Raw genomic sequence first — 14,412 nt, forward strand, 5'->3', positions numbered from 1 at the left:
GATTTGTAATTGTGCTTTCAGCTCTCTTGGATTTGCAATCTTCCCAATTCTGGATATTATTAATGAACAGGCCGAGTGGTGTTTTTTCTTCTGCCATGGATGCTATTTTGTCCCTTAGAGATGTAACCACTGACTTTGCCTTTTCCCTGGGTACCAGGCACATCTTAATAGGGCATAGCCTCCTGTTTTATCTAGCTGGAAGCTCTCCAACTATTTTAAAAGCTTTCTGTAGCATATCAAATGCACCAGGCCAAACACTTCATTTGGTATTTGTAGGAAAGGTGGTAGGAAATGGGGTTGAGAAAGATAACTCTTTTCAGTAAATGCCTCTAGCTTTTCACTCCTGTACCCCTTCTCCCTAGAGATAATATTATTGGTCATTTCGCCTTTTCATACTACGTATTCCAATCCAGTGATTTTCCAATCAGCTTCAGTTAAGAGAACCACCTACCTTGTTGGGAGTTGTTGCTGTTTCTAAAATAAAATGGGAACCCTTCCTCATCCCAGACTCGGCATGACCTGGCTTCGTGAACTTGGAGCTAGAAAAACGGACACAACTTAAATACGTCTTTTTTTTTTTTTTAATCACATTCTTTCAAGGACTTGCTAGAGAACATTCAGGGTTTTTTCAAAACGCCCCCCCCCCCTTGCTCTAAGGCATTGTACTTGGAAGAATTGAATTGTACTTATAACAATTTTCCTGCCAGGCAAAGCAGCTACTTTGTACTGTCCTGTATCTATTAGAGAGGGAAGCAGTAATTGGTTGAACCTAGATCACCTTGAAGCCTACAATTCATACTGTCACATGATCGATGCTACAAAATTGCATTGCTATGGAAACAGTAGAATTATATAAGCAGAACACAAAAGAGGAACACTGAGCAGAAAGAGAAAAGATGCAGTGCCTTGACCCTGGGCTAATTAGCTTCTCAGATGGCACTGAATGAAAACTAGAAAAAGATGAGGGTGGAGGATTCAGTGGCGGAGCTTAGTGACTTAGAACACCACCCACCGGAGAGAATTACTTGTTCTGAGTTACAGGACCCAATAATAGAGAAAAACCTGAAAGATGGGCTTATATTTTTATATCAGTGGTGACCCAGACTCAAGAAGCAAGTTCAAGTTGTGTGGGCTTCTAGATGTAACCTTGGAAGATCCTCGGATGTTCTCATCCCAATTAATCTATTATGCCTTTTCCAGAAAACATGTGGTTTAATTCTGTCTCTTGCAAAGACAAAGAAAAAGCATTAACTCTGTCTTCATCTCTTTATTCAGCATTTAATGGAAAAAAGGTCTTCAGGACTCAGAGAAGCTCATCTACCGCATGCCTTCTTGTCAGACACCGCTCAAGATACAGAAGAAGAGAGTCATTATATTAATCCTCGAAGTATTCTTAGAGAGGTAACCCCTTCTGTTTACTAATCATTTACTCCTTCTACAAATATTTACTGAGCCCCTGCCAGGCACTGTTTCTGAGGCATTAGGCTGGTTTCAGAATCAGACACAGGTGATGTGCTCACAGTGTTGACACTTTAATAGGAACCAACCATGATACGAGACAGAAAGGGCTCCATGCTGAAGAGAGATGCTCGTAAAATGCTCAGAGGGCATGAGGGGTGGTAGGCGGGGAAGCTGACTTCCAGACAGAGGCCAGGGGAAGTTCCATGGAATGACATTTGACCTTACATGATAGGCAAAATTTGGACTTGAGGGATTGATCTGGGGAGTCTTTCTGCATTCTAGGAAGAGATAATAATAACATGAGCAGAAACAACAATACCCTTGGGTGATAAATTGTGTGGCATATACCAACCAGTCTATTGATCATTTGGAATTCCCTACTGAGTGCCTTCTGTGTGCTAGGCATGGTGGCTACCAGAAAGGACCTGATATCACGCCTGCCCTCAGTGCTCACAGTCTTACCAGTTACCACCTGACGATGCTCCACCAGGGCATGGTCAAAGAGCTCTGGAAGCAAACAACAAGGTCCTACTGTATAGCACAGGGAACCATATTCAATATCCTGTGATATACCAAAATGGAAGAGAATATGAAAAAGAATGTGTGTGTGTGTGTGTGTGTATACACACACACACACACACACACACACGCACACACATATACATATATATTGGGTTGGCCAAAAAGTTCATTTGGGTTTTTCCATAACAGCTTATGGAAAACCCAAATGAAATTTTTGGCCAACCCAATATATATACATATATATATATAGCTGAATCACTTTGCTGTACAGTAGAAACTAACACAACATTGTAAATCAACTGCACTTCAATAAAATAATACTTTTTTTAAAAAATAAAAGAGCTCTGGAAGCAATAGAAATAAAGACAGATTTTCTGTCTCCACTGGAGTCAGGGAGGGCTTCAAGACACAAAATGGCATTTGACAACATATATGATGAATAGTTCAGTTGAGCTCTAACCCAGCGTGAGTGGCATATTAGGGGGAAAAAAGCCACAGCAACCAGAAAAAAGAGCCAGACCATAATGGGTCTTGAATGCCAAGTTGACTTCATGCTGCAGGCAGGACAAGGGGCAGTGGTGGCTTCTCAGTTAGGAAGGGGCAAAACCGAATTCTCTTCTACTACTATTAACCCAGCAGCTATATTCAAGGTGGACAGCAGAGAGAAGAGAATGGAAATGGGAAGTAGGAAGGCAAAATTGGGGGAAGGGAGGCAGCATTTCCCAAACTGGGTTTTTCTATAAGATGGTGACGTGTTCATACATAAGAAGCAGTCTGAGGTGAAATAAGTTCTGGAAACACCAAATCAAAGTAAGTTACACAAGCTTCTTCACTGAAGAAGTCTCAGAGCCTTTTTAGTATGCAGTGGTGCATTATAAATAGCCCAGCAGGATACAACGCACAGCATTCCCCAAGCTCATTTGACCACAGGACCCCGCTTTTCATGCCAGTGCTCTCTGGGACATGGTGACGGCGACTAGTCTTTCGTGACAGTCCAACCAACCAGCCAGGTGGTACTGAGCGCTAGCTGTATGCCCGGCGTTTGCTAGGTACTTTACGAGATGCAAAGTCTAGTAAGGCAGATAAAACTAAGCTGGAAGACCACCACAAAAATTAAGTACAACACCTTGTCGTAGAAGTTCAGAGAAGGGAGAGGTTGGCAGTGGCTGAGGTGATCAGAGGGGGCTATGGGACCTCAAGCCAGGCCTGAATACAGCTTCATTAGACAAAAGAGAAAAGGGGAAGAAAACTGCATGAAATGGGCACTAGAAGAACATCGTTTGTGGGGGCGTGGTGGGAGGGCTGGCTTGACTGGAAAGAAGTGTTCCAGTGATGGTTCATGGTTAATTTGTTAGGTAGGCAATCAGAAGCCCTTAGGGTTTTTGAGAAACCATTGCCCCAAATGACTTAGTTCCAACAGGCTAGTGGAGAATCCCCAGAGGACAGTATTTTCTAGAATCCTTACAGCCCCTTGAAGTAACTTGACTGCCTGTGAGCAGAGTAGCCCGAGGCCAGCTCTGCACTGTGTCGGAGCCTTTGACCCACTCAGGTGTCGTGATTCTATAATAGTATCGGTTGGGCAAAAGAGTTCATGTCATTAAGTGCCTAGTGATGACACAGAAAAATGGACAGCAATTTACTCCAATAGGACACTTGTATCAGGAACGTGGGGAATCCTAGAGAAGAAAGCAGATTTGGAGTCTGCCAGAAGCTTTACTGGTTCATTCCCCCAGAATGAGCACCACTGTTCATCCAATGGTAGACATACCGTTTCAGGGACCAGAGCCATCAGGTAGTGGGTGACAAGGTACCTGGCTTATTGATAGACTCACATCCTTACGTCTCTGCCTCTTGTCTATAGTTGGATAATATTATTGCTGCCAATGATTCTGGTGAACCCGTTGAACCCATTGGACCTGGTAGTCCAGACCAGGTCTCCGAGGCAGTTGAGTGTCATTACATGTCCATGAAATCCTGGTAAGTAAAACTGCCATACCTTAAAATTTGATCTTAGCTAATGTACTGTTCTAGAACAATTGCTACCAGATCATTTAAATAGTTGATATAATAATACAAAAGCATTACCATAGACCAAGTTCAACACACCATTCAGTCATCTCAAAACAAGTAAACGTGAGAATGGTTTCTCTACCCATAGAAAACCATTAGTGACATCCTGGGGACATTTTCTGTCTCCCGGGGCAGTTCTTTTCTATTTTGCATTTACGTCTCTCACACGCTCACTTTGTCTCTCCAAACCCTCCCAATGTAAAGGGCTATTTTGGTCCCATGTCCATTTTTAGAAGGAAAGTTTATTGGATCTGGTTCTAACTGTAGCTGGGATTCTGATGGTTGGACATACTTCAAAACCTTGTTAGTTTTCACATGGCTGTTAGCTACTTAAATCTGATTCACACACCACGGAAAGCTGTAAATAGATAACGCTGAAAAAGGGTTTGTGTTAACTTCTTGTACTCTAGTGTTTCCAAAGAGTCGTCCCATAAGTCTGCTGATGGCAAAGAGGAATCCCAGACCCTGGCAGATATCCTGAACGGGGAGCTTCACCCACAAGAACAAGGCTCAGGAACGGGCTCTTGTCTTTCACCTGCCAATACGGAAGCACAGATCACGAATGACAAAAAGGGGGCGGCCTCACTAAGTGTTGTGCAATTGTCTATACTAATCAAGTAAAGTTCTCATTTCTCAAATTTTATGAGCCCGTAGAGCAAGGCAGGCTTCCATTTGTACTCAGAATTCACATTTTAATCTCCAACTGAGCCAAGAATCTGTCCAGCTTGCCCTTCTCACTGATACAGTAACCAAGGACAGTGAATACCAGAGTTGGAAGTGCAGTGAGCAGTCCCCTGGGCTGTGAGTGGCATTTTCAAATACTTGAAAAAATTCTGTCCTTTCAGGTTCTGGAACCTTGGATCACCCTGACCTGGGTTGTATATCACCCAGATTTTACTATTAAAATGACAGGCATGCAAGTCACATGAAGTTTGGTTGTAGACTAGGCTGGAGAACTTTCAGATTTTAAATGATGCCAAGAACATTTGATGAGATCGTTCTCAACTTTAACTCTTTTCAATGTCTCCTTCTGTGGAGAAGTGTGCAAACTGACATGATATATAATGAACTTCGTCCATTTTTTACTCCTTTTCCATTGTCTACCATCGCTACCACATCCCAAGGGGGTGGAGGAGGGCATTAACGAGTAACTTAAATTCTTATTCTTCTCCAAATGTTTTGGACAATCTTTAATGGCATAATACCGTCTCAGATGTCAGAAGCCAAAGTCCATTCAGAAGGTACAGTTCAGAGCCAGAGAGAGTCGCCTGACTTTTACAAATGTCTTGTAGTAACATCCCCGATGAAATCCAAGTGGAGAAGCTGAACATGTTCCTTTCTCCTCCTGACATCATAAACCATCTTGCTCTCAGAGAAGCTGCAGGACGGATATGGTAGGTAGGAGATTTGAGGGTTACTGATTATAAATGGGGTTGGATGATATGAAGACAGTCATTATATCTTGAAGCACTGTATGTGGCAAAACTGCCTGGAGAACTCGGACTCTCATGCTGCTGTTGTCACAAAACGTCTTTGATTGAGGCAGAAATAAGGATACTGTTGTATAGGAGGGACAGCTGGGAGATAGGTGGGTATAGGAGGACCCAAAAGTCCAGGAAGCACTAAATTTCTGATTTTTTGAAAGTGAGGAAAAGTGGGCAGGAATACGTATAGTCCAAGGAAATCATTGCCAAACAACGAGCAGTGAGTATTTGATGAATGAAGTCAGTGAGGTCAACAAGAATCTAAGGTCTAAAAGAAAATGGCATACCAGGGTCGAAGACTTCTAGACATCAGGTAAAAACCTGCTGGTCAGGGACTCAGACACAGAAGATTGTGTGGCAGAGAATTTTCTTAGAATGATCACTGTTTGTTTGATTCTACATTCTTTTAAAGACCTTGTAATTCATTTTGATGGAAGATTACATTTTTAGAATAGAAGAAAGCTTGTTAATGTAAACATCACACATCAATTATAAGTTCTATAAGAGGGCAGGAACCACAACCTGCCATTTTTCCAAACTTCCCACAATCTAAGGCTCAAAACATATTTGACGGAAACTATGGACTCCTCTACACCTGAGCTTGCTCATCTAATAATTCATCTATTTTTGCATGACATGTTCACTGTGTGCTCACTTTAAATACTGGGTTTTTCCGTATCGTCTTACGGAAAAACCGGAACGAACTTTTTGGCCAACCCAGTACGTAACATCTTCTGTTTATGGGGTTATAAAAAAACATTTTTTTTAAGGTGGTTCCATACTTCTGGGGTCTCAAAGCCGTTGAAAAAGACAGCGGCATAAACAAGTAAATATAAAATGCATTTGATCTGAGTATACAATAAGCGAGGGGCTCAGACAATGCAGTAGAAGTCCAGAGGCAGGAGAGATTAATTAAGGTTAAGGAAGGGTAGCGTAGGAGGGCTTTGGAGAGGCAGTGTCATTGGAGTTGGAGTTTGGAGGAAGACTCAGGCTCCCAGAGTAATGATAGAGGAAAGAATATTCCAAACAGAAAAAGAGAGTTCGACTACTTCAGATGTAGTTCAATATAGCTAAAGAAACTAGTAATAGTAGTGGTAGAATAGAGTGAGGAGCCCCATCTGTATCTCCATCTGTGCCCCGCACTCCCAGCAAGCACCGTCTCACTCCTGTGTTGGATGCTGTACCCTCATTGCAGTGTGGCTCAGTGGGATGGCCCCCCGCACCTGGGATGCTTATTTTTTCACGGAGATCACCTTTTGGCCGTGAATGACCTGAAGCCCCAGAGCCTGGAGGAGGTTTCCTTGTTTCTCAGCCGGTCCATCCAGGGGGAGGTGAGTCCTGCTGATTGGCCCTAGTCAGGGCAAGAAGGAACAAGATCAAGGTCTTGGATGGTGTCTGAACAGTGCTGTGCTCTGAAGACAAATGAGATTCTGCAATCTGCAGCCACCATATGTAAATAAGAGAATAAGAAGTGTAAATAACACTTCCTAAGATACTTCTAAATAACAAGAATGTTATTTTAGGACCCTTTTAAAATTCTTTTGTATCAAGTAGTATTTGGAGGGAGCACTGGGCTAGGAGACTGAACGGCTGGGTTCAAGACCTCAGGCGCAGCATGACATGGCAAAAAAGAGCTTGCAGTGGAATCAGGCAGGCTCAGTGTTTACATCCAACCTCCTTTAACCAAATGGTGCCTCAATCTTCTCTTCTGTAAAATTAGGGATAATGATAATGCTAGTTATTGGAGAATTAAATGAGATAATATATAACATGCTTACAACAGTGACGGGCACATATTAGGTGCTCAGAATGGTTACTATTACTTCTTCTACTATCGGCTGGGGAATGCTGAACAGGTTTAGCTTTTTTTTTTTTTTTGCGGTACGCGGGCCTCTCACTGTTGTGGCCTCTCCCGTTGCGGAGCACAGGCTCCGGACGCGCAGGCTCAGCGGCCATGGCTCACGGGCCCAGCCGCTCCACGGCATGTGGGACCAGGGCACGAACCCGCATCCCCTGCATCGGCAGGCGGACTGTCAACCACTGCGCCACCAAGGAAGCCCCCAGGTTTGGCTTTTTAAGCCTCCATTTCCTCATCTTAGAAATGGACATACCTTCCTCGCAGACTTATTGTAAGAATTATACTGAACATGTGACTATGGACCGAGTACGCATGTCGTTAAAAGGCTCGCCGTGTTTCTGCCTATTCGTACAGTCTCCATACTGTTAACTCCTTTCCTGGTCTATTTTTATTTCTGACATGCCACTTGACCTTGGGAAAGTCACTTCCTTCTCTGACAAGTCAGTTTCAGTTTCTTCTCTCTAAAGTGAGAGAGGGTTGGTTTTCAAACTGTACTTCTTGGACCCCTAAGACCAGGACAGGAGGAGAGGGGAGGGAGAGGACGGTGTTCTGGGTTTTGGCGAGTGACAGCAGTGTATGTTTATCATTATTTTTTCATGTTGGAACTTCCTGTTACCTCACCTCGAGGAAACAGTAACTTGGCTTAGAATTTCTGAAAACCACGGTACAGGAAGATCTCTCAAATTTCTTCCAGCTCTGAGAGTTTATGATTAAATATGTCTTATCTCTTCTGCATCACACAATAACTTTGTTGGTTAGACAAATTGTACTACCCCTACTATCTAAATGGGAAAACTTAGTAAGAATGAGGGAGTTGTCTACGATACATAAATAGTTAGTGTTAGAGCAAAAGGACTCATTCATTCCTTCACTCATTCACCATTTATTGAACGTCTATTGTATGCTGTATTCTCTGCTAGGTCCTAGAGCCACAAAAATGGCCTCGGCCTGAGCTCAAGGAGCTTACAGATTAGTGGATAAAACAGGTATATTATGTGCTAGTTACAGGTGCAGTATGTGCCTTGAGATACGAACAGAGGACCATGGGATCACAGAGGAAGAATGAAGTTAATCTATTTGAGGGAGGCCAGAAAGGTGTCTCAGAGAAGGGGATGCTTGACTTGGGTTTTGAAGACTAGGGTAGGAGTTTGTGTGGTGGCAAAGGGAAGCTTTTAGGAGTCCAGCCCAACGCTCTAGTAACTGTAATATATTTCCTCGGCCAAAGACCCATGCTGCGGCCAAGTGTTCAATATAATCTTCTGAAAGTTACCAAACAATACGCTTATCCAGAGACCTAGGCATCAGCTCTGAAGCCAAGAAAAGGGTTTTTCCCTGGGAGCAGATCCAGGAGGAACTCCACCTGGGTGTTGCTGACTGCAGTTTATCAAGACTGCCTTCTAGATTGTGGAGTCACTTGCATAAGAGGGACTGACAGCATTTCTTTTGGGCTCATTCTGCCTGCCCCCCTTTCTCCTAGATGCTATTGAGAAATACATGTGTTCACCAATATGATTATTTGAAGATCAAACAACTCCCCAACTTGCCCACCCCTACCATTCCTGATCTATTTCTTTATGTTAAAAACAAATATCCAGTCCTTTTTAAAATTCAAATAGCTGGTCTCTGAAAGGAAAAAGGATAGTGGAAGATGGGAAGATATGGAACGAAAGGAGGGGCAGTCAAAGGCCCCTAATGTTTTACAGCAGCTGAACCAAACAGATGTACTTTCCATCCTTGAGAATGAAGTTGACAGAAATGGGAATTTGGGGTGAGCGTGGGTAGGGACAGGAAGGGGAGAGAATGTGAGATTTTAAAAGGAGGGGGAGGAGATGTGCATGGGAAAGGGGAGGAGATGCTAGATTGCAGGAGAAACACATAGAACTTCAGTCTCCTCCCAATTTTGTCAGGGGCTGGTCCTGTCGGGTGGTCTTATTTGGATTCTCTTGTTTCAAGAGGCTTTTTATTTCTTGGTACAAATGGGCCCATCTGGACAGGACTGATGTACTCTGGAATCTGCCCTAAGGGCTCAGGCCAGTGGAGGCCAGAGAATAAAAATCCATCTTCCACATGAATACATCAATATAAGTCATCCTGGTTTTTTCCAGCCCAGATTTTCCTCAAAACCAGCTTCAAAGGGTGTGAATGAGGACAGACTGACACTGAGAACCAACAGTCCTAAAGATAGTCTTTAGTCATTTAACGTTCTTCTTTCTTGTGTTTTAGAAAGTAAAACTCACCATCGCTCGGATCCCAAATTCAGAGAAATTCCACGGAATAGCCTGTACATGCCACTTACCAGACCAAGGTATTAAACCTTCTAAACTGGATACGTCTGTACAGGAGAGGACACTGGAGAGGAGTCTAGCCATTAAAAGGGGTCAGCAGAAAGGATCTGGAGAGTAACGTGCTGGGGCCCACTGCCGACAAGCGAGGATGGGCCCCAGACTCTGTGCTGAGCTCTGCCCCTCACCGCTGTGTGATAGCAGGCAGTCAGCACAGCTCTCTAAATTTCTCCATCTGCATCTTAACAATGGGAATAACCATCCCATCTCTGACTATTGCGTCAGGATGTTGAGAGGCCCAAGTGGGATGATAACTATGGAACACAGTGAAAATGTAAGGCCTTATTATCTCAGACTTTGTCCCAAACACCACAGACGGAGATTGGGTAAGTTTCTCATCTAAAGTGTGCTGTGTGTTCTATGAGGTCATGGTCCACACAGTCTCTTCTTTGTTAGGGAATGGACAGTTGGAAACACTCATTTCGGGAAGCCAAGATTCCCGAGAGAGATGTGGTACCATATCAGCCTTCCCAGACACCTCCTGCTGTTCATCACATGCAGAATGCTAAGACACAGTGACTTCTTGGATTCAACGATCATCTTGTTTTCTTAAAGACCAAGGAACAATTTTAGAAGTCCAAGCAATTTTAAGGTTATATCCAGCAAAGTTTGCTTGCTCTACAAGTAATAAGGGAACTGCTCAGCACTTCTAAGTTTGAAAGTTCTTAACTAATTGATGCATTAACTCATTGATCCTAAAAGGCCGAAAGGTCAAGTCTTCTTTCATAAATAAGAAAACAAATGCAGAGAACTAAAGGATGAATCAAATGGGGGAACGGTAGAGCAAAAGAGGCCTTCGGAAAATAGATCTTACTGTGTTGCCATTTCACACGGGAAGAAATCAAGGCCTCAGACATTTAAAGATATATTTTCTTCGTGGCTCCTGGTTTCATAGCTATTTAGTGGAAGAACCAAGAATCTAAAACCAGCTCTGAGAAACAGATGTCCTGATCTTCACTTTGTATTTGGATTTAGATTTGAAAAGACCTTCACTCAAATATAGTTCATTTTCTGTTATCTAGATTGTACACAAAAGTATTAAAAAATTTTCATTTGCATGCCCTATTGGACCTACTGTTTCTTTTTCTTTCTTTTTTTTTTTTTGGTAAAGCTAGATTGGAGTTAAGACTCTACTTTTTTCCAGTTTTATTGAGATATAATTGACATATAACACTGTATTAGTTTAAGGTGTACTGTATAATGATTTTATATGTGTATATTGACCTAGTGTTTCTACTTCTAGAAACTTATCCTACAGAAACACTCACACAAATACACAAAGATATCCGTAAAAAAAAATTGTTCACAGTAGCGTTGTTTGTAACAACAACAACAAAAATCCTTTGGGAATTGCTTAATTATGATGACTTCATATAATTGAACATTCTGCAGATGTTCAAAGTTTTACATGAATGATTAGGAAAGATGTTCACAATATCTTAAGAATGAAAGAAGCAAGTTGCAGTACAGTAGGTATAACATCATCCCACATTTACAAAAATAAATGACTGGTGTTGGTGCATATAAAATTTTCCCAACCCTGGGCTTCCCTGGTGGTGCAGTAGTTGATAATCCATCTGCCCATGCAGGGGGCACGAGTTCAAGTCCTGGTCTGGGAAGATCCCACATGCCGCAGAGCAACTAAGCCCATGTGCCACAACTACTGAGCCTGCGCTCTAGAGCCCGCGAGCCACAACTACTGAAGCCCGCGCACCTAGAGCCCGTGCTCTACAGCAGGAGAGGCCACTGCAATGAGAGGCCTGCACTCTGCAGCGAGGGGTAGCCCTCGCTCGCCGCAACTAGAGAAAGCCCACCCACAGTGACGAGGACCCAACGCAGCCAAAAATAAATAAAGAAAATAAAGAAATTTAAAAAAATTTTTTCTCAACCCTAACTGGGGAGAGAAATCCCTCCCTCACAGGGGTTGTTATGATGTTGAAATGGATGATGTACAAACAGCCCCTGACACATTGCCTGATATGGAGTAAGCAATCAGTAAAGGTTAGTTATACTGCTGCTGCTAAGACAATATCATTTTTTGTCTAGAAGAACATACATCAACTTGTCGATAAGAATCATCTCTGAGAAGTATGATCACAGTTGGCCATTGGGGGGAGGCATTTCTATAATGTTCGAATTTTTCTCTCTCTCTTTTTTTTTTTAACTATCAGCACATGTCACATTTATAATGAAAAATAAATACAGGTGTGGTAAATAATATATATATATAAACATATTTATATATTAAGCCTTCATAAGTAGAAACCAAGCCACCTTAGTGAAGGAAATTTTAAAAAATATCAAGGTAAGTCAGAAAGAGAGAGACAAATACCGTAAGCTAACACATATATATGGAATTTAAGAAAAAAAAATGTCATGAAGAACCTAGGGGTAAAACAGGAATAGAGACATAGACATACTAGAGAATGGACTCGAGGATATGGGGAGGGGGAAGGGTAAGCTGTGACAAAGCGAGAGAGAGGCATGGACATATATACACTACCAAACGTAAGGTAGATAGCTAGTGGGAAGCAGCCACATAGCACAGGGAGATCAGCTCGGTGCTTTGTGACCGCCTGGAGGGGTGGGATAGGGAGGGTGGGAGGGAGGGAGATGCAAGAGGGAAGAGATATGGGAACATATGTATATGTATAACTGATTCAATAAAGCAGAAACTAACACACCATTGTAGAGCAATACTCCAATAAAGATGTTATATATATATATATATATATATATATATATATATATATATATATCTCAAGGTAAAACTGTCTGGGAATCAGCAATGGGGTGGGTACACTGCTCTGAAGCCCAGAGGTCCTTCTCCTGTTTTGCTCAGACGTCTAAGCTGAGATGGATAGACAAGCACTAGCTCCCAGGCCCTTCCGTTCCGCACTGAGTGGAAGAAGAGCCTGAACACTAAGGTGCTGAAGCGTCTACGTGGCTCACGGAGGTGCTGGGAGAACACAGGACTCCTGGCTCCCAGTCCGTGCTCTCCCCTGTGTAATGAGGGTAGAGAGGCTGCTCCTGGCCCTCTCTTCGTCCCAGAACGTTCCACCTGCAGCTGAACCATCTGGGATACCTGTTACGAAGATCCTGCTCTAGGGGCTTCTCCCACATGAGCAGTTTGTTCCCCAAAGGAAGTCTCAGGGCAGATTTCAAGATCCACAACCCAAAGGTTCTGATTTGGTAGTTCTGTTGTGGGGCCCTGGAATCTGCCTTCTAACAACCAGGTGACTGGACTGCAGGTGGACCAGGGAGCACTTCTGTGGAGCATCACCCCCCAGGGTAACGGGGAGAGGCTGGTGTATCTTCTGAGAAGCTACAGGACACGGAATATGCACGAGGGTGATTTTGAGAGGAAAAGGCCCTTCGTTTTCAACAGTTCTGGAAGAGGCTGAGGACAAGCACCCCTCCATTCCCCCTCCAGAAAGGAACCCTGTGCCTGAGCAGGGAAGCCTGGTTTCCACTCTGCTCTCTGCCACTGGGGAGTGGCCCCAAGGAAAGCTGGTGACTGGCCCAGAAATCTGCTAACCGAGGCATTTGTCCCACACCCAGCTTTTTGTTACTCGGCCAAGAGAACTGTACGACATCCTGCTGAGAGATGGGGGCAAGTCTCGAGGCCAAGGCCAAAAGGACATGTGCCTCACAGACATGTAATTCATCAGAGCAGAGAGGGTAGGATAGACCCTCCTCCCACTGCGCACCCCCACCGCATCCACACCCATCCTCGGTGCATACAGTCATCTGTGACCTTCCTCTTCCAGAGCTGCCCTTGTTGTTCATTCCAGCCCGATTCCAGATGGACGAACATGAGTGAAGGTGGAGCTGGGGGCTGCAGAGTGATGAACCCAACCATCCCTGCAAGAGATAGCCCTGTTCTGGGCATATTTCTGGAGGAAAGGAGGTAACGAGAATGGATTATAAGCTAGTCTTGGCCATCATATAACCTAGGCCTGAATCTGGTGCACTTCAGTCTTGCTGGGGAAGAAACCAGAGCTGGCAATGTGAAGAGAATTACCTGGGCTCCCCAGCTCCGCGTGGCCCCTCCAGCTTGCAGGGTGACATCTTTTCTGCCGTTGCTCAACTTTCCAACAGGGCATTTTGAGCTGCCACCTCTCAGCCACTCCCTCTTCCTCATGGTTGCATCATGCCTCTAGGACAGGCCTCAGAGGGTGTCTGTATCTTTCCACTTTGTTCTTTCTGCTGAGGACACAAACTATTCAGAGTGAAACCTAAATAGCAGCTGGTAAGACATGCAGTGGACATGCAGGGCCAAATACATCTATCCTGACTCAGAGCTGCTGACATATTAGCATGGATTCCAGAAGGGCGCTTACATAGATGTGGGTGCGTTTGTGTGCATGTTAATGGGTCGGGGAGGTGGGTGGAGAAGACAGGTGGGAGCAGCAATAATTCTTTAGTCAGCTGAGAAGTTGAAGCACTCAATCTCCCCACCCCTACCCCTTTCTCTTCAGGGCTTGTGCCAAGTACTTTCCCTTAGGATGAGAAGGGGGATTTAAACTGTCATAAACAGGCCCAGAGAGAGAGGGCTTTCAGATTCAGAAGCTGGATTAACTTAGATTTCTATCCTGAAGTTGAATACACAGACATGCAGGAAATGTGTTTTATTGAAAAATCTCTTTAAAACATCTGAGTTGATGAAGTCTTT

General features: G+C 43.7%; 1 protein-coding gene across 1 annotated transcript in view; it reads left to right on the forward strand.

Annotated features, from left to right (window-relative positions):
* PLEKHS1 (pleckstrin homology domain containing S1) overlaps window positions 1-11,025 on the forward strand; it is a 37,417-nt gene extending 26,392 nt beyond the window's left edge. Inside the window, exons 9-14 of the mRNA XM_004265821.4 lie at window positions 1,276-1,401; window positions 3,845-3,960; window positions 4,464-4,670; window positions 5,346-5,447; window positions 6,733-6,868; window positions 9,619-11,025. Coding sequence (XP_004265869.2) covers window positions 1,276-1,401; window positions 3,845-3,960; window positions 4,464-4,670; window positions 5,346-5,447; window positions 6,733-6,868; window positions 9,619-9,798 — 867 coding nt within the window. The 3' untranslated portion in view covers window positions 9,799-11,025. The remainder of the gene's footprint in view (window positions 1-1,275; window positions 1,402-3,844; window positions 3,961-4,463; window positions 4,671-5,345; window positions 5,448-6,732; window positions 6,869-9,618) is intronic.
* Window positions 11,026-14,412: the final 3,387 nt, after the last annotated feature.

The sequence above is a fragment of the Orcinus orca genome, chromosome 14 (assembly GCF_937001465.1).
Source record: "Orcinus orca chromosome 14, mOrcOrc1.1, whole genome shotgun sequence".
In the NCBI taxonomy this organism is placed as follows: Eukaryota; Metazoa; Chordata; class Mammalia; order Artiodactyla; family Delphinidae; genus Orcinus; species Orcinus orca.